A 27,095-nucleotide genomic window follows, 5' to 3' on the forward strand; every position below is an offset into this window, starting at 1 on the left:
AAGCTTTACCAGTGAGAACAAAAAGTATGCTATATAAATAATTCCAAAATGTTAAAATCAAATAATGTTGGTGCGAATAAAACAAAGATGCAAAGTGTTTCATTCGTCCAAAAAAAAAAAAATAGGGTAATGATTCACATCTATATTTTTTTACTTGAGCAAATATAGATGTGAATCATTACCCTAAAATTTTTCATTGGATGAATGAAACACTTTGTTTCAGTGTGCAACAGCGGGTGATTTTTAAATCAGATTAAGTCGATGTATATTTAAGGTAAAAGAAAAATAATAATCCTATACAGAATTGATGTTTACTTCTGGCTTTTCAAACGTGTTTGCAAGTTATACTTTACAAAAAAAAAAGCATTTCGGTTTGTCACAGTATAGTCGGTTTCGTTTCTCATCCAACAGGCGAGAAGTTGAGCTGAACATCGCTTCACTGTCTCCGCTTGTGTAGGGACATTTACAGTACGCTCGCGCAGGGAAAGGCTCTTATTTGTGCGCCAGTACACCAGCTGCTATTCGCTTCCCGCTATCTGTGCCTCAGACATGAAGCTCTGCACTTCCAGTAATGAACGGCTGCGCACAGATTTCGAAATACTTCCACACACATTACGTGATAGCGAATGATTACAATGTAGTCTGTGCACACGGGCGCACTTCTGGAAAAATCGGCCGTAAAAAAGACCAAAAACCGGCCCATTGCCGATCACGTATTTTAAGCAAAAACCATCCGGTTCCGATTTATGGCCGGTCAACCAGTGCATCCCTACTAATATATTTGCAAAAAACATTATTTTCTACCATTATACTGATACTCTGTCTCAAACCATTTTAGTGCCACTATCATGACAGATTAATATTACTGCATGGGAAAAAGACTCCTGATAATTCTAAAGCTTACCATCATGTGATTATGTTATTGGAAAAAAATACAGTTCTCACAGTTTATTATAAAACCACATAATAAGAGGTATGATTATGCAACTTCGCCTCAATATTTCCCCCAGGTAGTTTTTTTAATTAGATTTTTTTAAATAGTTAAGAAGTTGTTTACACAATAGTCAATATATTAATCGTCTATAGTGATCTATCTGCTTTTCTAAAATATGTCAAAGGGTGATTTAAGGATAGTACCTAAGGCAGGGTTCCTCAAATCTTGCCCTGGAGGGCCAATGCACTGTAGAGTTTAGTTCCAATCCTGATCAAACTCACTGTGATTTTCTAATAATCCTGAACACATTGACTAGCAAGTTAAGGTGTGTTTAATTAGGTTTAGATCTAAACTAGAGGAAAGTGGATCTCATTGGCCAGATTTGAGGATCCCTGACTTAAATCCAGCACTTCCTAAAGCCATATTAACACTCTCCAAATGTCTTGCCATTGAAGTTACATCATGAAATCACACTCTTTCCAACTGTCCATTCATTCTTTATCATACAGTTGACTATCATACAGTTGATTATAATGAGAACAAATGACTTGTCGCAAACCCAAAACTGGCATCTTTCCATTTGTTTACCTTCCCTGAGCCCCCATATTCATGAATGTGTCAGCACACGCCAACATCTATGTGTGTGCAAACACATGGGTTGTTTGATCCATTGCATTATGCAGGTAGATAGCTCTGAAAACACAATGGCAATTGGATTAGGCCTGAGCACAAGGACAACATAGCTTTCATCGCCCTCATCATGAGCGTGTTACGGGACACAGCAGCCCTCTTCCCTGCCCCAGGGCTCCACAGATGGAAAAACAAACCTGAGCCTACAGACTTGGGCACGTGGGCTGGTGAAAGCACAAAGCAAACACACGTCATCCCAGATCCTATCTGGACCGGCCACTGAGACAAACTGGAGGATCAAAGCTATGTGAACCATGAAGCAACAGTCCTATTTGGAAAGTCACAAGCAATTGTAGTTTTGACATGAAAAGCTCATGGCTTCTTCATGCAACTGGAATCCCATAGTGCCCGTAAATCCCCATAACCAAGGATTTAACATAGTCAAAGGGTCCTCATAGCATGGTAATGCCACAAGTAATCCAGTTGGCTTTAGGATAGGAAATAAACTCCATAAAATACACTGAACTCCATAAACATGGCATACAATACATCATCGGCCATATAAAGGCTTCATAAGAGGATAAAAGGTCAGTCAAGACCAGATGAGATGGATCAGGTCATACTCGAACAGAAGAGGCTGGTGAGATCTGAGAGCACAAGATCAACAGGAACATCAAAGGCTCAACAAACAAAACCCCGAATGGATGCACACATCTGGACCAGCCAATATATGAAAGGCAGGAACATCAAGAGAGCTTCCAACTGTAGTATGAATAAAGGATGAATAAAGGACGTTGAAAAGCAGATACAGAAAACTAATTGTTCAATGGATTTTGTGTTTCAGTCATACACAGGAATGCTGACCGATGACACTTCTGAGATGTTGGATGACATAACTTAGAAAAATACTTATCATTTGTTAGTGTGTGTCACTAAGAGTTAAGTAAGCAGAGTAGCAGACCATCAACTAGCCTCTAAACCAGGGATCATTGTCCAGATGGCAGAACATCGAAGATATGTCAGTCCATCAAAACCTGTTACATAACCACATCTTTCATCCATCTTACTCAACTTATTCTGTTCTTTTTGCAGCTTCACTCCACCATGTGCATGATTGTGAAAAAATCTTTCCCCCATCTTTAATCCATCTTACTAAACCTCCAGATGTCCAGAGGGCTGAACGTGACTTCATCTAACTGAGGGAAAACATGCAGTATTCTCTCAGACACCAAAACACTACAGTACACACCTTAAGAGAACCTTAACAGTTCACAACAAAACAATTACAGGTAGGATCATGCAACTTTGGCTCAATAATTTCCCCTCAGGTTGATCACAACATTTGGCATTTGGTTAAAACCCACACACACACACACACACACACACAAAACAATTGACATAGTCCTCCAACAGTTTCCTCCTTCTTAACTTCATCAGAGATCAACTGAACCTAGAGTCACCACTCTCATGATTACCAATTCCCCCCCCCAAAAAAATCCTATGTAATATGTAATAATGGGACATTACCGTGACTGCGAAGTATAATAAATAAAAAGAGATAAACAGCAATATATAGTTACATTCACAAAAGTCATTAATTTTGTACAACAATCAATAATGTGCATCACAAGTAAAATGATTAATGTCCAGTAAATATTTCAATTCACCCCCCCCCCCCCCCCATTAGTAGGTGCAACAAAACGGTCATTTTGGATCCAGCATGTACTTCGCAGCCAAGTTCTAGCAAAAACTACCTCAGTATCTTATTGTCAGGCTTTTTTTTTTTTTTATCCTTTTGGAATTCGGGTAACTCATTTGAATTCAGTCCTCTGCACCATACCTTGCCCTCTGGACATGCTATACTTGCTGTGCCTGAACAGAGGTACATTTTTGGAGTGCTGGGTGGGGAATGGCATGAACTAATAACAGGGTTCGTACAGAAACTGCGAAATGAAATCCCAGGACTTTCAAGGACTTTTCAAGAACTACTTTTTTTGTTTTCAAGAACCAAAATCAGAGATCACAATATCGTTATTATCTTTGAAAGTTGAATAAATAAACTAATAAAACAAAATGGTACAAATAAACTGCAGCACATGCAAAGCATGCAATGGCTGTGGCAACTTGAAATAATACTATGGCAAAGTTAACGCTTTCCTTATTCAAAGTTATTTTTTAATGAATATATGACTGACCTGAAGAGTAAAAGCTTCATCATACACTTAAGAAAGTTATGAGCTATATCACGCTCGTAGACACTAGGGATGTGTAAGTACATTTAGCTCACGAGATGAGACAAAATACAGATAATTGGTTTACTAGAACGAGACAGTATTTTTATACTATTTTTAAGAAATGTTCATTGACAAAATATTTGTCTTTTAATTACAAAAAGTAAAACAATATAGATGTATTTTGAAACATATAGATAATCTAGAGCCATAATTAATACAAATCTTGGTAATCAAGTAATACTGATTATTTTGACAATTGAGTAATCTGATATTTTTTAGTAATAAAAATAGACCTAACTAAGTGAAAAACAGGCTTTATATAGACTACATTTATATATATTAAACTAACGATGAGACAATAATAATTGTTATTCATAATATTATCTATTATTACAAATACCCGCAGAGGGCGCTAACGGCATGGTGATGTTTCATTTTACTGCGCAATCAACAAAGTTTAAATTCATGTAATTTTACTATTTGGCCACATACAAACTTCAAGTGAGGGTTTGAACTTTTATTTTGAAATAGCGATGTACAACAAATCACATAATAGAAATATGTTGATACATTCTCCTGTGTTTGCAAAGTTTTATAAATGATTTATGTTATACATTTTGTGAGATAATGCACACTGTTTTCCCAGATGAATGTTAAGCAGCCCAAACTCACAGCATATGCAGAGAATGAGTTTGTGGGCCGAGCAGGTGAGATGGAGACGCTCCACGCTTGTAAATGATACAGCGCAACACAAAGCACATCAGACTCTATACGCATTCCTAAATGAAACCTAAACACACAGAACATGCAGATCAAAAGATCAAACAATAAAAAATCAAACAATAAAATGCAAGCACTATCAGAGGTTTTACCACAAAATCTACTTTTTACTGATATCGCGAGACCGCTTTTCACCTCCAGGAGTAATATCGCGATATCTCATGGATTCTCATTTTTGACTGCCGATGCCGATATCTAGGAAAGCAGGGAGGTTGATAGCCAATATAAAGCCAATATAAATATTTTATTATTTTTATTATTAATATTTAAGAAATGTGTAATCATTTGACAATGTATTAAAAAATAAACGTGTAAAATAAACATACTTACACTTTAGAACAAATACATAAATATTTAATAAAAATATAAATAAAAAGGGAAGTAAACACTGTAACCAACAGGGCACTCAGTATTCTGGGAAGTTTGTGTGCATTGGGAATCAATTTTTTCAAATAAAGAAAGGGTAACACTCATTTTACATACAGCACACAATGAAAATGTCATGAATATGACAGTGGGCAAATGCATAAAGCGCAGCATAATTTGAAATCACAAATTTAAAGTACCTACCGTAACATAGAGAACACATGATCATGCTGGTTAAAAATGCACACTTCACAAGATCTTATAGCTGGATTTGACTAAGATTGCAAGGTTTGTGAAATTAAATGTTCATTAGTCATTCAAAGATTAGTTTAAATTATATAAATGCATATTTGCTTAGTGCTGACAGCAAACGAGAAAGATCTATAATGTTTGCCTTTCTATTACTAATAATATAAAAGCAACCATTATAATACTTTCTGTATACATTAATTCCTTTGTTTAACCATTCTGTCTGATTATAAGACAGACTTCTATCCATATGAGACAGAACTGTTAACAACGACAGTAAACAAGAGAGAGAATGTGAGGACTGTGTGCTCAGGCGCTGCTGTTCTCAACACCGTCAAAATAAAATTCCCACCTCAAACACATCGGCCAATGCCGGTATTTAAAAGAAATGCCAAATATTGGCTGATATATCGGTCGATCACTAACTAATTTCATATATACTACCTTTTGACAATTCAAGTACTTTTCAAGTACCTTTTTATACAGTAAATATGGCAGTTTCCAAGGGTTTTCCGGGACTTCAATTTGAAAAAGTAAAATTCAAGTACTTCAAGCTTTTTTAAGGGATAGTTCACCCAAAAGAAAAAACTGATGTTTTTCTGCTAACCCCTATTGCGTCCTCGACACAGCCTGCTGTGAGGTGTCATCTGTGTCGAGGGCGTGCTCAGTACTGTTCAGACAGTCAGGCATTGCAGTGCATCAGAGGTAAAAAATTATATAAAAACTGTTCAGTTTCTTGCACAGACCGAGTGTTTTGTGTCTTTACACATCAATGTATTGTCATGAGCCACAGGGTTTAATTTGGTTTTGTTTGTGCATGTTTTTTTTGTTTGTTTGTTTTATTGTATGTTTTAGCTGTGATTCCCATCCACTTACATTATATAAGAGTGATAGACTGCAATGGTTTGACTTAAAAATCTCAGTTTGTGTTTAACTGAAGAAACAAAGTCACCTAAATCTTGGATGCCCTGGGGGTAAGCAGATAAACATAAAATATTTTGGGTGAACTATCCCTTTAAGCACTGTGTACGAACCCTGTAATAAAGCAATGTAGAAGGATTTGCTCTATGGCTGTTTGCACACATTGGCTTAGTGCACTAAGATGCTGTATCAGCCAGGCATCATCATAAAAAAAGAAAAAATAAAGAAAAAACATTTAGATGTGTCATCAGTGTTGTAAATACCATCATGACACTAATGCCCTTTCCTAAGGCCACACATGTGAGAGGGCCTCATGCTGGGAAAAAATGTCCCATTTAGCAGAAAGACTCGATCACACTTTCACATGTCCAGGCCTGACGTTATCTGACTTTAATCCTCATGGCTTTTGCAATCTTAAAATCCCAGCACTTATACGGGTAGATTTCCAGTTACAAAAGTATGAGCAAGGGAAGAAATGCAACTAAAACATTTTTAAATTAACATGACGTTTTGGAGATTTAAGTTCACTGCTGACTACTATACTTCTTCTTTCTGGACTTTTTCCTAAATCTCAAGCTCAAAAAACAACAACAACAAAAGATTTTGATGCATTGATTTTAAAATTCTGTATATTTATTTCATTTTATGACCTTTAATTGATAAATTAATCAGTTTATCAAATATTAACATTTCTAAATTATTTGGTCTACATAATTTTAAAATAAAACAACAACAAAAAATAACATCATACATAGCAAACATGCTACAAGTGAATTTAGGCAGCATATTATAATGTATGGTATAAAAAATGGATATTAATTTTGAGTTTGCTAAAGTGTACATTTAACAGTTATTAAATTATTAGCATTTAAAAAATGAACTTTAAGTGAGCATTAGATGATGGAAAAGATAATCAAAAAGTAAAAATGAGGAGCACAATTAAATATCCAATACTGACAGCTACCTGTAATATTACGTGCCAATATCCAATATGATATTATCAAAGCCCATTTCTCACATGGAATAACTTTTCTTTTTTTAGGGTGACATTTTTTATCTCACAATTCAGACCTTTTTCTTACAATTCTGGGTGAAATAAAGTCAGAATTGTGAAATATAAACTCACAATTTTGAATTTACAACTTTTTAGTTCTGGGTTTATATCTTACAATTATTACTTTTTTTAATTGCTGAGTGTAAATCTTGTAAAAAAAAAAAAAAAAAAAAAAAAAAAATACCAATTTGGCCAAATTTAAAAAGGTAATTGCAATTTTTCTTCTCACAATTCGTACTTTCTCCCTCACAATTATATCTCATAATTTAGACTTTTCATCGCCTAATAAAATTTTAAACTTCCAATTGCTAGTTAACAGCTATCAACTCTGCAAGAAAACAGAATTCAGAACTGTGAGATAAAAAGTCACAATTTCCTTTTATTTATTTTTTCATTTCATGATGGAAACAAGCTTCTATATGATATTGATGTATTGCAATCCCTAAAAAGATGATGTGACTAAAATATAGTCATGAATAATTCAAAACCTAAAAAACATTTGGCTCAAAACAAAACATAAATACTGCAGAAAAACAGAGCCAATAAATCTTTCTTCTACTTATTACCACCATTAGTTTCAGGGAAAGTCTACAAATTCATGCAGATCAGAAAGAAACTAAAGTATCATGGCAAACATAATGAAGTAAAATAGGAATCAGTTCATTTGGTGGTCTGCTGACCAGGCTTTTGGGAATAGTTTGGCCCAACAGTGATGAACATTTGTGTGTGTGTGTGTGTGTGTGTGTGTGTGTGTGTGTGTGTGTGTGTGTGTGTGTGTGTGTGTGTGTGTGTGTGTGTGTGTGTGTGTGTGTGTGTGTGTGTGTGTGTGTGCGTGCGTGCGTGCGTGCGTGTGTGTGTGTGTGTGTGTGTGTGAAACCAGCCATTCCTTTATACATCAGGGGCTGAGGTCTGGTTGTTAGGGAATGAAAGAATAGTTTGTTGTTTTCCGCTGCCAAGTGCCCCAGATGGTCAAAGGTGACGATTTTCCCTGGGTCTGGCTTTGGATTTGGGTTCGACTTGGACCCAGAAATCCCTAAGTCCATGCATTCAAAACACACCAAACAAAGAGAGCAAATTCAAGTAGAAGTAAAAAAAAAGGTTTTCCTGATCATGGGAAAAACAAGGAATTATGACCCCTAAGCTGTGATTATTTTTATCTCTTAATCAACAAAAATGCTCACTTTAGCTGTTTATATAAATGCACACACACACACACACACACACTCACACACACACACACACACACACACACACACACTGACATTGCAACCAGACAATGATAACAACCACTGCTAAATGAGTCCTAATTAGACCTCTGAGGTTTGTAGTGTAAACATACACAATCAGAGAACATTGCAATCGCCTGATCTCTAAACACACTGGTGTGATCATTTACTTACCGATAAACTGTAAGATAGCAAACTAGAGCACTATTGTTTGTGTGATCAGCTCCATCCTTTCAGACCAACATATAGGGATGGGTATCGTTAAGGTTTTAACGGTATTACTACTCTTACCGATACTGCTTAACGGTCCGGTACTTTAACGGTATTCTTATCGGTACTTATGTTGTGTTACTTTGTGTTGTGTTAGGCAGTCGAAAAACTTTCTCATTTCTCTGTCTGCACATAATGCACTTTTGAAAGATGCTTTGACAGATTGCTTGTGTTTCCGCCCTTACATGCAAAAATTTTGTTGCACTTATGACAACCAGCGTTGTTTGCATCAACTCTAGTGAAGTATAACCACACTTTGGAACATTTTACTGTCTCCGCCATCGTCACTCTTTGTATTAAGCAGGAGTTTTCGTACTGTAAGGGGCCGTTCACATATCGCATCTAAAAACAAGTGGAAAACGCTAGGCACGCCGCTTTCTGATTTTTTTCCCCAAAGCCTTCGGGCACTTGCGCTCCTGAGGAGTCTGCCGTTGCTAAGCAACCATGACCTGCTCTCTCCATGAAGACGCGATGTGGTGTGGTGTGTGTGTGTGTGTGACTGACAGACAGCCTCCGCGGCGCGCATGAGAGATCTCGCAGATCTCACATACAAACGTCTTAATATGATCGCACAATAGAAATGTTTGGTGAGATAAAATGTGCATGATAACATTATTAAGCAAAAATACATAGTACATTAATTTTTTTCCCTCCAGTACCGAAAGCAGAACCGATAGCGTCAGATCTTACTGATACTACGGTCTTTCATAATTCCACAGCTCAGAAGGAGATGGTATGTGTGTTTGTGCTGTGAAAACTGCCATTGCTACTGTAATAAAATAATTTGTTAGTACTCTAACAGAATTGCATATTCCAAAGAAGTTTATGATCATGTTGTGAGCCAAACTACCATTGAACTGACTTGTGGTCAGGTAGTTAAGACAATTTGGGCTGGTAATTGAAGGTTATAGGTTAGCTTTCAGAATTGTGATTTTATGCTCAATAAGCCTGTGACTGTTATTTTAAACACTGTCTTGCAAATTGCTTTTTATAAAAGTGCCTATTAAAATACTAATAGTATAGACACTTAACCTATTAATGTCATAAATTAAAATAAAAAAGTGATAAATTAAAAATGTAAAAAAAAAAAAAAAAAATTTAAAAATGTAAACAACACACAATCATGTACGTTTTGTAATGTAAAATTATGTGCAGTCTGGATAAAATTAAGGAACTTAGGATCTCCAGTTTGATTCATCATCAGGTGCTTCCTCTGTAAAGGGGTCATATGATGTTGCTAAAAATAACATTACTTTGTGCATTTGGTGTAATGAAATGTGTTTATGAGGTTTAAGGTTAAAAAAATTCATAATTTTCCACATACTTTACATTATTGTTTCTCCTCTATGCCCCGTCTTTCAGAAACGTGTTGCTTTTTACAAAGCTCATCGGTATGTAAAGCGAGGTGTGCTCTGATTGGCCAGCTATCCAGTGTGTTGTGACTAGCCGAAAGACTCAAGTGTGTGAGGGAAATGTTACACCCCTTACTATACTGTGATGTGTGTCCCGGTCAGTATCCAGTGGGGACATAATTACAGATTATAATGACGTATACTGTCTTTTTACACGTTGACTCACGTTTGAATCATCAGTGGCAAATCAAGTAAAAATATTAAAATGCAATACCGCATAAATATAGCAAAATGTTCCTCTTTATAGTTATTTTTCTAGCTGACTGATGAGCTTATGGACACCGAATGGTTACTGAGGTGAATTTATATTAAGTTGCAGTGTTTACAAGGTTTACACGTTTTCCGCAGTTTGAAACTGTTGTACTGTAGACTCTCTTATAAAATAGCCTACCTTCTGATGTTAATTCATTTTCATTATGTATTATAGTAGTAAAGAGAAAGATGAGATTCACGTGCTGCGTGAACAGAGGCACTAACTCGCAATCGCGCCTGCCGCATTAAAGAGCGCCAAAATTGTATTTACTGGTTGAATTTTAGAATGAACTTGGAATAATTTTAAAGTTGATACTTTGTTCATTATAAAGTAACAAAGAACAAAGCATTATGCGATTACTGGATGGCAATTGCTTTAAATAATAAAGTCCACGCATTAACAGAACACAGCATAGACTAAGATCTTGTTAAGAAGAAACCATATTAGTAATGATTATAAACGAGAATTGTTAATGATATTGCCAATATCCACACAGCTGACAGCTCTACCTGTTGTAGTTTGTTCAAGTTCTGCACGAAATAAACAGTTTTTCTGCACTGTTTACTTCAAGTCTCCATCATTTCTCCATCATTTCACATAAATTGTGTGAAAAAAAATTTAAAATTTTAAATGTATTATACTTTAAATTATCATTTATTTATGTGATACAAAGCTGAATTTTTAGGATCATTATCACATGATCCTTTAGAAATCATTCTAATATGATGATTCATTATCAAAGTTGGAAACAGTTCTGCTGCTTAATATTTTTTCAGAACATGTGATACTTTTGTAGAATACTTTGATGAATAAAAAGTAAAAAAAAAAAAAAAAGAAGCTATGTTTTTAAAATATAAATATTTTGTAATAACAATATACACTACTGGTCAGTAATTTTGGGTCAGTAATTCTTTTCTTTCTTTTTTTTATTCAGCAAGGATGTGTTAAATTGCTAAAAAGTGATAGTAAAGAAAATATATTATTAGAATATATATTATTTGAATTTTTTTTTTATTTTGAATAAAAGCAGTTCTTTTTAACCTTTTATTCATCAAATATATTAGACAGGCTGGAGTAATGATGCTGAAAATTCAGCTTTGCATCACAGGAATAAATTATTTTTTTTAAGTATATTCAAATAGAAAACTATTATTTTAAGTTGTAATAATATTTCACAATATTACTGTTTTTTTCTGTATTTTTGATCAAATAAATGCAGGCTTGATGAGCAGAAGAAACTTCTTTCAAAAACATAAAAAATAGTAATGTTTCCAAACTTTTGGTCTGTAGTACTGTATATATATATATATATTTAAACAAAGCATTAACACATGTTAGACTGCAACCCTCTAACAAAATCAAGCCTAGAAATAAACCAGTGCACCACCCCTTTAAAAAATGTAAGAATGAGTTTGTAAGCATTCATACAAATTCAAAAACAATTCACCAAATTGTAAAGTGTTTAAGATTGGCATGAGACTGCCTTACGTCATACATCCTGTCTATTGTTACATGGTATTATCTTAAGGGCAGGACCTTCAAATAAGGGCTCTCCTCGTGGGAAACTTTATTCACCTTCACTGGTGACACATGTCATTAGCAGCATTTACAGTATCACTTAAAAGTAGTGGTAGACCGATATATCGCCAAAGCGATAATTTTTTGCTTGGCCAATGTGTTTGAGGCAGGACTTTTATTTTGATGGCGTTGAGAAAGGCATTGCCTGAGCGCACACAGCTCACACTCTGACTCTTGTTTACTGTCGTTGTTAACAGTTCTGTCTCATACAGGTAGAAGTCTGTCTTATAATCAGATAGAATGGTTAAACAAAGGAATTTATATATACAGAACGTATTATAATGATTGCTTTTATATTATTAGTAATAGAAAGGCAAACATTATAATATTTTCTCGTTTGCCATCAGCATTAAGCAAATATTCATTTTTAAAATAATTTTAACAAATCTTTGAATGGCTCATGAACATTTTCACAAACCCAGTCGTATCCAGCTGTTAGATCTTGTAAAGTGTGTATGTGTATCCAGCATGATCGCGTGTTCTTTGTGTGATGGTCAGTCCGTGTGAACTGAATGCTTTAAACTCGTGATTTCAAATTATGCTGCGCTTTATGCATTTGCCCACTGTCATATTCATGTAATTTTCACTGTGTGCTGTATGTAAAGTGAGGGTTACCCTGGCTTTATTTGAAAAATGTGATTCCCAATACACACAAAATTCCCACTGAGTGCCCTGCTGGTTACAGTATTTATTTCCTTTTTAATTATATTTTTATTAAATATTTTATATATATATATATATATATATATATATATATATATATATATATATATATAGTGAAAAATACTTTGTCATCTGAAGTATGTTTATTTTACACATTTACTTTTTAATCTATTTTTCAAATGATTTAATTTTTTTTTTATATAAATTAAAAAAATATATTATATCAGCATTATATCGGCTATCGGCCACCCTACTTTCCAAGATCCTGGCATCGGCTGTCAAAAAAAATAAAATATTGGTCGACCACTACTTAAAAGGGTCATTAACTGACAAATACAAATTCCCTTAATCTTTTAACATATAAGAGGTCATTGTATAAATTGTTAGTCTAAAAATAGCTTATATTGAAGCCAGTCTTCCAAAACAACAGCTTGTGGAATGCGCCACTTTATGACGTAATAGTGTGGATGGTAACACCAGATTACATTATACAAATGTTCTAAAGACTGCTGAATATATGAAAATATACAAGTTTTACAATTTGTATCAGTATGTAAGTGATGCAAAGTGGAAGCAGGCAGGGAGCTTAAATGCTTTCAAGTGGGGTATGTCTTACCAATGAGCTTTTTGTTATGTGTTCCTTTGCAACATTATGAGCAGAGGGGAATTTGTGTTCACTCCACTATCATGCTCTGTTTTTAGGCCAATGGCTTATTTTGGAACCATTTTCAGTGGCCATTTCAGAAATATAGCCTATAATCTAACTGGCCAAATTATATCTAAAACATAAGTTACTCCATATTTAGTTTTGATTTAAATTTGCTGCATAAAACCAATTGTATAACTTGTATAAAAGTTCTTGTATAACAGCAAAATAGTAAAAAAAAAAAAAACACTTAAATGTCCAGTTTGCTTATGTTTACTGCACTTCTCCGTGAATATACCCTACGATTCAAAGGTTTGGGCTTGGAAGGATTTATGTTTTTGAAGAAGACTCTTATGCTCACCAAGGCTGAATGCATTTGATATTGTAAAAACAGTAAAAACAGCAATATTGTGAAAAAAAAATATACAATTTAAAATAACATTTTTATACATTTTAAAATGCAATTTATTCTTGTCACAGCTGAATTTTCTGCATTAATACTTTTGTCTTCGGTGTCACATGATCCTTCAGAAATCAATCTAATATGCTGATTTGGTGCTCAAGGCACATTTCTTATTATCACCATCATCAATGTTAAAAACATTAGTTCTGCTTTTTAAAATATTAATACTTTTTCATGATACTTTGATAAATATAAATTTCATCAGAACAAAGTTTTTGAAATATAAGTATTTTGTAACATTGTTGTTAATGTCCTTAATGTTACTCTTGACTAATTTAATGCATCCTTGAAGAATAAAAGTATATTTCTTTAAAACACACACACACACAAACACACTTATATATTATATATAGGGGGTTTCTGCTGTAGGGGTATCGGTGGGCGCAGATGGCAGCTACGTTAAAGTATATCTATCATGTTTGGCAGAACTTCGTCCCTTAAGGGAAAATTCATTCTCTTCAGTTTAAATTATTACACCAACACAACAACATGTGCTTGTCCAATAACATTCACACCCGCCTTTTGTCTTGCGGACCCAGTCCATAGTTCATTTCGATTGCAGCCTTTCAAACTTACATCTAGCATTCAATTTCCTATGTGCTATTACATATATGTTCTTCAGAATGAATAATCGCATGACACTTTCATCAATAAGTCATTAACCAGCGTAAATTACTTTGCGAAAATGCTCAACAAATCCTTAAATACTGACATAGTGTATATGATGAGGATCAAGTTTTGTTCAATATTAACTGATCATCTGCTATATGTTTGTTACCGACTTGCTCATAAAAGTATTAAACGTTAAAGTAGGCAACAAATACAAGACTGGGTCTCTAAACTTACGTATTTTAATCGTTTTGGGATCAAACTTGCGCACGGTGAGCTGTAATCTCTCCAAACGCACTTGAATACTTGATGTCCTCTGCGTGACCAACACAGCCTGAGTCTCAAGTCCCAGGAATATGTCACTGGCATGCAGCGATAGATCGGACAGTTGATGCAGGATGCCGGTGAGCGTATGGCAACAAACTTCTTCCAAAGAGGAGAACAGAACTGGTTTGCGAACTCTGCGACCGTCCGGTGTCGTGAAGCTCTTCTCGGAGCCATCCCTCCCTCTCAACCTGCTCACCAGCTGAGGCTCAACGGTTCTCTCGGGGAACGGCATTTTAAATCTTGTTTAAATTTAAGATGGACATTGGGTTTAGCCCAATTTGGCGGTTGAAAATCCGAACGATGTATCCCAGAAGTTGCCGTGAGAAGAAGGTCTGTTTACAAAAGGTTCCGCCATAATTTTTGAAAGATGCAGAAGCGGACCGGGACGTTGCTGCTGGTGTTCGGGAGCATCGGGGAACATGAGTTGAACGCAGGGAGTCGAACGAAAGCGTGAAGTCAGAGAGTATACGGAAAACACGGAAAGGCCTCCTAACCACCTGTAGGAACTGGAACTGGATTGACGAATCCACAGCGCTGAGGGAGGGAGAGTTTACCTGCACTTAGCGACTGCTGCGTGGAAAACCCGGGATGGATAATTTACTGTGGTTCTCGCGGAATTCGAGGCTCTTTATTGCATTTTCATGTATTTTGTTTGAATGTTCCTTAACGTAACATTCTTAAAACAATGTAAACACTTAATCTGCATTCAATTAATAGTGATTAATGTTTCTTTTTATTAGTATTTATATTTCCAATACAATTTTATTTTATATTTTATTCAAAGGGATGTGATATTTTATTCAAAAAAATCTTGAGTCTTACAAAGCACACTAAACATAATTAATTCTAAATATTACATAAAAAATCATTTCAACCATTTCCCCCCAAAAAATTATAAAATAATATCAAAAATATAAAATACATGAAAAAAATGAAAGTCATAGTTCATATATAAAGTGTTTAAAGACAGTAATCAATACGTTTGGTATGACTTAAAAATAAGTTAAAATAAGTTTAAATAAAATCCAGATGTAAACAGAATTTATATCATTTAACATTTACAGTACTTCAGAAGTACAGTTCAATTGTATAGTAGTTTATTAATTATTAAGTAGTTTATTTACAGTTGTAAATTAGTTCTTTAAACCTTTGGAATCACTAAATTAATCATTGATTATTTAATCTATTGGCCTCGATCCTGTCTATATAAAAATTAAATAAAATTAAATAAACAAATAAAAGGCCATTGAATAACATATCTCTTTTGCTTGTGAAAAGAACAAAAGCTGGTTTTTTGAAATACTTGTTTCGTATCTACGCTATAGCTCCATCTTGTGGCTACAATTGTAGTATTCTCTTAAAACCCAGAGTGCCAGGAAGGATCAGATACGTTTTCCTGTTTACCTTGAGCCTTCTGAAACTTTCTTTTGCATAGGGAAAACATGACCTGTGGCTGACAGGACTACAGTGAAAAGTCACAAACTGATCCAAGCTGCCATTATACTAGCCTTTTTGTTTGTACATGCAGATTCATTAATGAACATTAAATGCACTTATTGATGAGTACTGGGACAAAATTCTTAAGGATTTTTTTTAATGTTGACTTAATTGGTGTGCAACTTATTGCTTCTTAAATGTATGCATGTATTTAATTCACAAAATGTGTTTTTCTTTCCTGTAGGCCTATCTGTCAGTTGTGGCCAACAGCACAACAAAAAAAATAAAATTCTAAATAAATGTCAAATAATTATTATAAAAATACACAAATCCAGCAGTGTAAGTGGTTAATGTATATGGTACGGATCTGGTTAAACAAAAATAAATTTTATCTATATAAAACAGTGTGAGACTAGATACGATTTAAAATAAGTTAATAAATTAAGGTGTATAACATGTTTTATCCCATTTCTCAAGAATTATGGAACGGCTAATGTAGGACATCGGAGTATGTAAAACATGCACATGACTAGGAAGGTATCCTAAAAGAATCAGGATGTACATACAGAGAAACACAAGTTTAATCCAATATACGCTTCAGGACAATCACCCTAGAACGCATACAAATCAGATCACACTAGCGGAACCAATACAAAAACACTTCTGTTCATGCCTTTATGGTCAGAAAGTCACTGGAGTATCCACTTTAAATATGAAGACAATTTTAAAATCAGTTACCCTATAGCTCATTGTCTTTTTCCCAAGAGCTGTACTTTCAGTACCATGCCAAACGTTACACTTTCACTGTACAAAGGCCTGAAGACAGTATTACAAAAAGGGAAAAAGGAAAATATATGGAAAGAATAAACATGGGAACTTTTGTAACCAATCAATTGTACATGTGACAATGTAGTCTTTGGACGGCTTTAGCATGACGGTCTCTATGAACACTGAATCATCAAAGCTCTTAACACTCCAACAGGCTGCTTTATTCATCATGTGAACACAGTGTAACAGCATCTGTACCTGTATATATTGACGATGTTTGATCACAGTTGGCTAGCAGGGACTTGCATTGCACAGGAGTCTTTGACATACAATCATGAGCGCGACACATTTCACTCAACTATACAGCCAGTGATGAATCCAGAGTGGCTAGAGCAGATATTAAAAAACAAAAGTCTGCAAATTCTCAGGAACTTCACTGTAATAATCTTCGATGCATTGAACAGTCGAATAAATAACGGAAAATGTTAATCAGCAACTCAAATGCAGCTTTTGATAGTTAGTCTCAATCAGCTATACAAACACTTCATTATTAATATAAGGACATCGAGAGATGCTTGTTATTTCTGTCATAGAGAACAGAGTATAAGTGTGACGAGTCAAAATTTAAATCAATATACATTAAGTTTTAAGTTCTTACATGGCTGTTTGTAACTACACACATTAAGCAACAAAGAAATGACCAAACCGAAAGGCAAGAATTTCAAACTACTGTTAAAAGTCAATACTGCTTAATCTCGCATTGACGACATATGAAGAAAAAAACCAAAAAAAAAACCACAATAAATCTTGGGCTCTGTAGAAGCAGAAAAGCGAATGTTGGAGAGATGAGATAAATGTTATAGGACTTGCAGACACAAGCATGACCCTACTCTACCAAAGAGATTAATAAATATTAAACATTTCAGACAATTCATCTGGTTTAGAAAATGCAGCAAAATCTCTTTTCATAAGCGTCCAGATACACCTTTGTGTTGTTAGAAAAGTCCTTTCCATTCGTTTTATCTCACACTCACCGATGCACTTCAGTTCTGTGTGCTGATAGGAGGAAAACATGAGTACAGATGCACGCCATTGGCTGATTTACTCAGTGTTGACCTAAATAAGGAAGTATTCCATGAGTAAGGCGTGTTAGTGTTTGCTCTGTTGTTAATTATCTTTACATGACATTTCTAGGCTGTTTTAATTAGGATACACTAATTTATCCTGTACCTCTTTGGATGGAATTAGAAGATGGAGGCTGAAATTAGAATATCAAGCATAAAATCATAGAGTACATCTTTTAGAGTGCAAAAAAGAGGTGCCAAGTACATGGCCCATTCCTACTGGACTCAAACAGCATGACAGACACACTCATGAAGTCTGCATACACCTCGAAACACGCAAGCACACACACTTATGTTAAATCTCTTTGTCCCTCCCCCAGTAGTGGACATCCCATACATTTCCTTATGTTTGATCATTCTTTTTATTCCATCTATCTCTTAACATACACGCACACGTTCCTGTCCCACAGTCTTGACTCCAGGCTTATCTGGTGTAATATACTCTGTAGTAGACGGTTTTAGACCTCCAGAGCGAGTAGGAGTTGTCAAACTTGAGCAAGTATATACCACGGCCGGGATACTGGTGACTCCCAGCGTACACCTCCTCATGACAGTCCCGCCGGTACACCGGCACCACCTCATCCACCTGCGGTTTCCCAACCTCTTTCTTGGCTTTCTCTTCCTCAGACTGGCCCTCACCTGAGAGAAAGAGAATAGGACTTAAATCTACAATCCATATTTACACAAAACGTAACATCAGAAAATTGATTGAATCAGTCTATCTAAACTTTATATCAAAAAAGTCTTTTGATTTCCACATTTTTAAAAATGTATTAATATTAACATTCCGGCTGATACCAATAAGCCAATTTATTTAAATTTTTTTGCCATTTTATGGCCAATATCTAGTAAATGGAACAAACTATTTTGTCTAAACAAAAAAAATATATATATACAATTTAAATTACTAATGAAATTCTTAAGTTAATTTTACATTTGACCATTATCAAAGTATTTCCTTAGCAACTATCTTAGAATACTCAGGGGAAAATAGCTCTGGCTCAGATTATTTAATGTTATACTACGGGGCGTTGAATGCTTGAATCTGATTGGCTGACGAACCTTCTAAGGTGTGCAATTATTTTCAGGGAAATGAACTTAATTCCAGGCAACTCTGGACCACATTACATGCATACAATTGCATTATAAAAAAGTTTTTTTCCCCCATAATTCAGTACATAATTTTTTTACTTTACACTAGCAAAATACTTACGGTTTAATTTCACTTGCAAGAATTAAACCCTTGAGCTTTTTTGTATATTTTATTTTGTATATTTGCACTGACATTAAAATTCTGTTTAATACCAATAAATCAATAATTTTATGACCAATATTAAAATTCTATATACAGTCTAAATAAAAAATAAAACACGAGAAAAATATGCAACATGATGTATAGTATTAAAATGAGATTTAAAACTTCGATTTGCTAAAAGATACATTTCAATCTGTTATTATTAGTGTCTTTAAAAAGAACTTAATGTGAGCATTACATGAGTAAAATAAGTCATCTAAATGTAAAAAATAGAAGAAATTAGCAAATTTAAATATCCAATATTTCCTCACCTTCTTCATCCTCGTCTTCGTCACTAGACTCGCTGACGTGCACGCTGACTGATGCGTTAGTAGTGTCAGTCCATTCAAAGAAGACTCCGAAGCCAACGTCGAAATAGTCAGTGGCAAACTCCCAGAAGAGATAGGAGCCCTCCTCATGGGTGGGAACCCGGACGGTCACCACTTCCCCCCGGCCCACCGTGATCACAGAGTCCACATCCTGACGAATCTTCTCTTTAAAGTCTTTTATCTGCGGCCGGGTCCACATGGAGGGGGCTGCTATTACAGGTGGAGAGTCTGAGAACCAGGAATATGGTACATTACTGAATATGAATTATTTATTATTATTATTTATTTAAAATTAAAGCTGGGCATCAACACATTCCACATTTTGATTTAATTTCAATTCACAAGCTTGGAATTCAATTCAGATCTCGACTTAATTTGATTGCACCAGATTCATTTGGACATACATAGGCTGTTATAATAGGCTTTTTCTCAAGATTAAATTGAGAAGAAAAATGGTCAAAACCATTTGAATTTTATAATAAGTTTAGACATTGTTTCACATCAAAAATTTGAAAAAAATGTGGCAAGTTACAAATGATGTTTAGTAAAGTTTTGTTCATACAGCAACAATTTATTTATAAATTATTTGAAAAGAGAACAAATTAAAATTTCCAACCCAACCCTATTTTTAATTGAAATGTACCAGAATATGAGATACTACAGCATCCACAAATCCCTTAAATGATAATTAAACAGCATTTGAAACAGATGTTCTTCTGCAATCTGACGTACTGTTAATTTAGCGAGACAAAAATATTAGGCAAGACTCACCAGTGGGTCCATTCTCAGTGACCTGGTCTGCAGTCTCCAGGTCCGGCTCTCGTTCTAAGCTGTCAGTAGTGGACTCTGTTTGGCCGTTCAGTGTGGGAGCCTCCTCTCCAGCAGAAGGCGCTGACACCTCACTGGCCTCTAATGTAGACAGCACTATAGCATCCTCCTGTTGTTTCTGCAAAGCAGCCTGGAGAAAACAGAGGAAACATTGGTATGACACAACTGTAAATAAATACATTTAAAGAACACAGTCCAGAATTATGATAAATTACATTCAAGAAACTAGGTAAAACTACATTTTCAACCTCACTCTTGAAATGATCGATTAAAACACCACTTGTCAAGCTTACAAGCTCAGATCTACAAGCTGGACCAAGACTACCACTGGAGTTTTGTAACTATTAACTGGTGGGTTGCAGGTCTGTTCTGATTTTGAAATAAGAAAATGTGACTAATTACATAATAGTGCATAACAAAATACAGCTTATCAACTATGAAAATGGAGAGGAATAAAATGGCATTTTACAGTGCAAAAGTTTTTTAAATTTAACGCATCCTTGCCTAATAAAATTATTGATTTCTTCAATAAAAAATTATACTGGCTCCAAACTTTTGAACATTAGGGAAGTTTTTCAAAATGCAGTCAAGATCACAAAACCATTGTAGACATGGGTGGGACTGGGAGAGTGAATAATGGGCTCTCTCTCTCTCTCTCTCTCTCTCTCTCTCTCTCTCTCACCTGCTGCTGAGCGAGCTGCACCTGATACAGCTGCTGCATGTACTGCTGATAGTGCTGCTCCTGCAGCTGTCGAATGAGGATGTGCTGCTGCTCGGGACTGTCGGGGTACTGCTGCGCTGCATACTGCTGGAACTGCACTGCTGTCTGCGCATTCAGTGCAGCCATGATCTGCTGCCTAACAGATCAGAGAGAGAGAGAGAGAGAAAATGAATCAAGCATGTGGCTCATTCACTACAGTTGCATAGTGTACCCATATACTACACAACTTTAAAAATCTGAACATATATTAAAACACTATCACAAAAGACAACGTGTTCTGAATTCAATACTAAATTCTAAATTCGTATTTAATACACGGACTGGATGGAATCATAGTCCGATTCTGGACAAAAGTCGTGTGGTGTATTCCAGCCTTGAGTTTTTCAACAGACATTTTCAATCAGTGCTGTTTGACATTAGTTCTATAATAATTAAAGCAGGTGTCACTCACTTCTGCTGCTCTATACGGAATCGTTCCTCCTCAACTTGTCTTCTCTCTTCCTCTTCTCGCCTCAGCCTCTCCTCTTCCTCATGCCTGCGTCTCTCCTCCTCCTGCCGCAGCCGCTCACGCTCCTCTTCCTCTCTACGCTGCTGCTCCTCTTCATCCCTCCTTCTCAGGAAAAACAAGAGAACATACACAACATAAGAGACATCTGTAATGTTACGGAGAGTGTTCAAGTTTTCAAGGTTATTTAGGAAGAAGTCTATTTTATGTCGGCATGGTGGATCTCTGAAAGAATTCTATATCTCAAGAAAGGGAAGAACTGTGAATAAGATGAATTTAAATAAGTGAGACACTAAAAAATAAAATCGATAGAAAGGGAAAATTAAGCATCTTTATCTGCAAGTCTGACCTCTTTCTTTCTTGCTCCTCCTTTTCAATCTTGTGTGATGTGACGAAAGGTGCAAATAAACTGCAACACTTATTTAACAGATTTACAAACTCCAGCATAGCCTCGTCCTTCTCCATGTTGCCCAAAGATGCCCATTCTTTCCTGAAAAAGTTACAATTGTTATTGTAGATCCCCGTCTGTATATCCACAGCAAAATAACAGACTAAAAAAATTTATTATTAATTAATTTATAAATAAATAGCATTTAAACACTATATTTATACATATAAAACACGTCCTATTTATTAAATAAATAACTTTTAATGCATTTAGATATTGATTTATGTAAAAAACAAATAAAATAAAAATTCACTAGTGCTAAAAGATACTCATTTTCAAAATGCTTATTCAAAAACAATATTAATTAAAAATTGCTACTGTAAAAATTGCTCTTTCCCCACACCTCGCACTCGCTCCGAATGGGGTTCGAACCCACGTCTCCGGCATGGGAGGCGGATGCACTAACAAGGATGCTAAATTGCTACAGCCACTAGTGTCTGTCGCTTGAGATCAGGGAGTGAGGTTTTTCCTGCACAGCACTACTCACTTGCCTCATTTACACTAATGTGGATCCAACAGCAGGGAAGTGCAGCAAGGTTAAAGATCAAATCAATGCTTACCTGCGGTCATTTCCCAGTACATCGAAGAAGCCCACCTCAGGGGAAGCATCTGGGTTGTAAGCGCCCAGCAACACTTGCTTGTGAAGGGCAACCAGACGCAGTTTATCCTCATAGGTCGGGTGGAAGGCTTTCCCATCTTTCTCTGAGGGAAAACAGTGCATAAATGTGGATTCAAAATTTCAACTGGATCTCATGACAAAAAAAAAAAGGATTTCCAAACATTTTTTGTCAGCCAAATCACTCCGATGCTAAATATTTACTTGACGTAAACCCGGAGACAATATTTCACATGCACGTGGTCAATCAAAGGAAGACCAGAAAATATGTTTAAAATGTATTTCCTCTAGAATTTCCTCGGATTCATTTGATTAAAAATTTTTTCTAAAGTATCAACAGAATAAAAAATGTTTCTCACAGTGGCAGATGTAATAAAATCTAAGAGTAGAATTTTAATGGACAATGAATTCTGACAAAATGAACATTTTGGAGGATTTTCTCATAAGAGTAAAAATGTATGTGTCTCATGGTTCTCTGAACAGTCAAATGTCACATGAGATGCAGTTTTTTTGTTGTTGTTCTAAAATTATAATTATTTTTATTAAGACTGAATTAATTAGAAGTTTTACAGCAACACAGAAAGGCAAATCCCAGTTTAGTGAAGGCCATGAAAAGATGATTATGATTTTTCTGTAAATTGTGCAGAAGAGTTTTTTTGTGCACATTTGCTTTAACTGTCATGCACCAGATACATAAGACACATTAAGGGTTAGTTCATCCAAAAATGAAAATTATGTCATTAATGACTCACCCTCATGTCGTTCCAAACCCGTGGGACCTCCGTTCATCTTTGGAACACAGTTTCAAATATTTTAGGTTTAGTCTGAGAGCTTTCTGTCCCTCCATTGAAAATGTATGTACGGTATACTGTCCATTAGTGTTGTCAAAAGACATGGTACTTCGGTAACAAGTCGGTACAAAAAAAAATTAAAACGTCACGGAAGCAGGTTCCTTTAAGTACCGGTGGTACCGAGTACCCGGTCAACCTGGTTCTTGATGCATACAGCATTATGATTTCCGCGAAGCAGAAAACGGAATCTCAAAATCCAGTCATGATAATGAAACTTACATTTTAACATGGACAGTCACTGAATTTTCCAAAGTTAGCATAAATTAATCAAATCAAATCTCCATATGAACCAGTATCTGTAGGGCTGGGTACCGAACTTCGATGCCTTTATGGTATCGAACGAAAAACTTAAAATGTTAAATGTAAAAAAATTATTTATCTTTCGGTGCCAAATTTCGGTTCCAAAAGCCAAGCGGCCGTTTTTTTTTTTTTTTTGCCAAGCGGCTGTGTCTGTGTGAGCTTGTACGTGCATGTAAGGACCTAAATTCGCCGTGATTGGCTGTCAACCACCACGTGACGGGGAGGATTTCTGAAGTGCAGTTGTTTTTTCTCAAAACGTTTCCGTTTACAATGCCAAAGAGGTCTAAAGTGTGGCTACACTTTATAAAAGTGGATGCCGAGTCAGTGCAACATATGCGATAAGAGTATTGCAACCAAAGCCGGCAATACCACCAATTTAATGAAGCATTTGTTTGGATGAGTGTTTTGCCCTCCCTCCCGGTTTAGTTTGGTCTATTCCATTGCGTATCTTAAAACACACCCCCTTTGATGTAGTCTAAAAAAAACAGAGAGAGAGAGACAGATTTATCCGGTACAGCGAATTTCTCTAAGCAGCAGGCCACTGTATACGTTCACTTAAAACATAACCGACTGTGTTTACGAGATTAATAAATTAATAAATGACATCAAAACAGGGCCGTTTGCGTTATGATGTGGTGGGCTGCTGTGGGCCAGAAAGTCCAGGGCAACTTTTTGGTCCCAGTCCGCCCTTGAATGGCGCACCCCTATCCAAAAAGCACAACCAGTTGTATTAATAATGTTATCCTGAGTGTGAAGTGTTACCAAAATTTGTTTTAAGGTGAAAAATAAAAGTTTTGTGTTTAATGTATTTGTGTTGATGTTGAAATGGATTTTAAAACATATGGTATCGAAAAAAGTATCGTTAGGAACCAGTATCGAAACTGAGGTATCGAAATTGGCACCGGATCGAAAGATTTTGAACAATACCCAGCCCTAAGTATCTGTAAATGTTAAGCCGCAAAAGAAAATATAAATCCTGCATGTTCTGCGCATCTTTGCGTGAATGAATGAATGGCGGAGACGTGCGGGTTTGTTTACTACATGGACTGAAGCGTGTGACGCTTGCAGTAATTTCAGCATCTGCCGTCTCAATGAGGACATAAATACATAAACAACATCACCAGAACTGTTCTGAGTCACGTCAGAAGCATTTTACCATTTCATTTGAGTAAAACCTGTGTCAATTTAAAGGTATTCACGGCAACCCGTAAAAATAAAAGTTAATTTTTACATAAAGGCATTGTGCTAGAAATATTACTATTATTTAGTATATACTGCTACTACTGTTAAAAAAATTAATAAAACTTTATTTTTTCAAGAAATAAATCCCTCAATATTTCTTCCATGTTTTAATTTTGATAGCAAATCCCCTTTATTTACCAAAAAATTAAATGTTTAAATTTAATTAGTTAAAAGACAAATTAAATTTGGGTGAAACTTGTTTACTGTTTTTCATAATTATATTATTAGTCTATTTTGAATATTTATGCAATCTTTTATATAGAAACACTTTAAGTGGTGCTGTCACCGGTTGGGGCAGGCAGTTCCTCTAGACTCTAGGGATTCTTCACCCTGAACACTGCGACCTGTATAAGCAGAACTTTTCAACAACAACCACCGATAACCGAAACAGAGTCAGACAGGACTCTAATAAGAAAACAGCGACCTCACTAAATCGGAACAGCACCGCGAGATCAATTTGTAACACGGGGATGACAGTGTTCCTGCGTGTTTGTGTTCAATGTCTATTTGTGTGTCTAGTGAAGTAAACCTTACCTTTAAAGAATCTGAGCGCCAGCCCGTAGAGCTCGACTAAAGAAAAGCCCCATTTCCTCTCGATGTTAGCGCTGCTGGCAGGTTCGCCCTCCTCCCCATCTTCGCTCAGCTCGGGACTCTGCCCCGCAGACGTCTCGGCCTGTTCCTGTTCGCCCTCGGAATCCGGGCTCAAAGTCAACCCGTCGATAGACACTTCGAGCCGGCTTGAATTTGCACTGTTGAGGTCGCCGCTCTGAACCTCTGTCGCCATCGTGCAGAATGTCAGCTGAAGCAGCCACGTACCTACTTCCGTTCTAATCTGACGGAAATTCCGGCAGCATGACGTAGAAATGTTCGACTATAAGAGCTTCTAAACCTAGAAATATTATTATAATATTGTTTATTATGACAGAAGTTTCATATACAAACCATGAAAAGGTCTGAATAAAAAGGATTTTTATAATTACTTGGATTAAAATATATCGTATAAAGAAGTAACAATATCGTAAAGTTTTACATAAAAACTGTTCGAACATGTAATATAACCATAAACTTTTTTTTTTTTTTTTTTTTTTACTTTTTTTTTTTAAATTCAAGAAATGTTTTACAATATTGCAAACATACATTCCTTAGAAATATAGAACATTTCCAAAAATGCATATATTAAACAGTTGAAGTCAATTTGGACAATCATAAAACACCAAAAGGAAAGAAAAAAAGGAGAGAAAAAAAGAAAAGAAAATAAAACATCAAAGAAGAAAATCATGGTACATGAAAGATCTCATCATATTTTTTCAGAAAAGACGTACATTTTCTATTATCAATTGGTCTTAGTGATTTGATTAAATATTTCACTTCACAAAGGAAATCAATAAAAGTAGGAATTTTCTTAAGAAACCTTTGCTTGTGAAAGTAAAATTTTGCCACAAGGATAAGGAAGTTAACAGTAGATTCTAACGATTTGTTTGGGTTTTCAAAAAGACAAATTACATCCTTTATGCATAGATTACATATCATATTAACTTTAGAAAAACAGTAAGAGCTTAAATCATTCCAGAAAATTGAAGTAACGTTACAAGAAAAAAACAAATGACAGATGTCTTCAACTTCATTATTACAGAAGGTGCATACCTCATCTAAATCACAGTATTTGGACAAAAGTGCGTTACAAGGGTATATATTATGCAAAATTTTAAAATGCACTTCTTTCATTTTATTGGGTATACAGTATTTAAATGGTAGTAACCAAGTCTTCCTCCACTGAATGTTATCTATTACAGAATTCCAAAAGAATTTCCCTTTTGGAGTACATAGATTTCTAGATTGAGAGAGTTGACGAATAAATTTATTATTACAATCTTTACTTAAAATAGAAACACCATCCAAACATAACAAAGGTAATTGTTTAGAACATGCCTCATGTGTAAGGGAAGCTTTCATCAGACATATTAAACCACTTGGAATAGCCTTTATAACAGAGTTAAATTCTTTAAACGGAATAGGA

The 27,095-nt window shown here is 35.4% G+C and overlaps 2 protein-coding genes across 4 annotated transcripts in view; both read right to left on the reverse strand.

Moving 5' to 3' along the window:
• Nucleotides 1-15,236, reverse strand: part of LOC132092374 (NHS-like protein 1) — a 99,688-nt gene extending 84,452 nt beyond the window's left edge. Inside the window, exon 1 of one of the 3 annotated variants that reach the window (XM_059498578.1) lies at nt 14,526-15,236. In XM_059498578.1, the coding sequence (XP_059354561.1) occupies nt 14,526-14,847 (322 nt within the window). In that variant the 5' untranslated portion in view covers nt 14,848-15,236. The remainder of the gene's footprint in view (nt 1-14,525) is intronic. The other 2 variants (XM_059498582.1, XM_059498580.1) reach the window with 2 other exon arrangements.
• A 1,379-nt stretch (nt 15,237-16,615) lies between these two features.
• Nucleotides 16,616-25,921, reverse strand: LOC132092376 (Golgi resident protein GCP60-like). The gene is made up of 8 exons (XM_059498588.1): nt 25,613-25,921; nt 22,630-22,771; nt 21,971-22,111; nt 21,568-21,726; nt 21,078-21,252; nt 20,339-20,525; nt 19,511-19,795; nt 16,616-18,583 (listed from the first exon to the last, which is right to left on the reverse strand). Exons 1-8 carry the CDS (start codon nt 25,860-25,862, stop codon nt 18,369-18,371), a joined length of 1,554 nt encoding a protein of 517 aa, XP_059354571.1. The 5' UTR covers nt 25,863-25,921; the 3' UTR covers nt 16,616-18,368.
• Nucleotides 25,922-27,095: the final 1,174 nt, after the last annotated feature.

Source organism: Carassius carassius, chromosome 18, assembly GCF_963082965.1.
Source record: "Carassius carassius chromosome 18, fCarCar2.1, whole genome shotgun sequence".
NCBI classification, from domain to species: Eukaryota; Metazoa; Chordata; class Actinopteri; order Cypriniformes; family Cyprinidae; genus Carassius; species Carassius carassius.

Coding starts and splice junctions, on each gene's coding strand:
- LOC132092376 (XM_059498588.1), bottom strand. CDS start 25,862: ATGGCGACAGAGGTTCAGAGCGGCGACCTCAACAGTGCAAATTCAAGC. Junction 20,526..21,077: donor TGCAGCTCGCTCAGCAGCAG/GTGAGAGAGAGA, acceptor TGTTTTCTCCAG/GCTGCTTTGCAGAAACAACA. Junction 18,584..19,510: donor CGAAGACGAGGATGAAGAAG/GTGAGGAAATAT, acceptor TCTTTCTCTCAG/GTGAGGGCCAGTCTGAGGAA.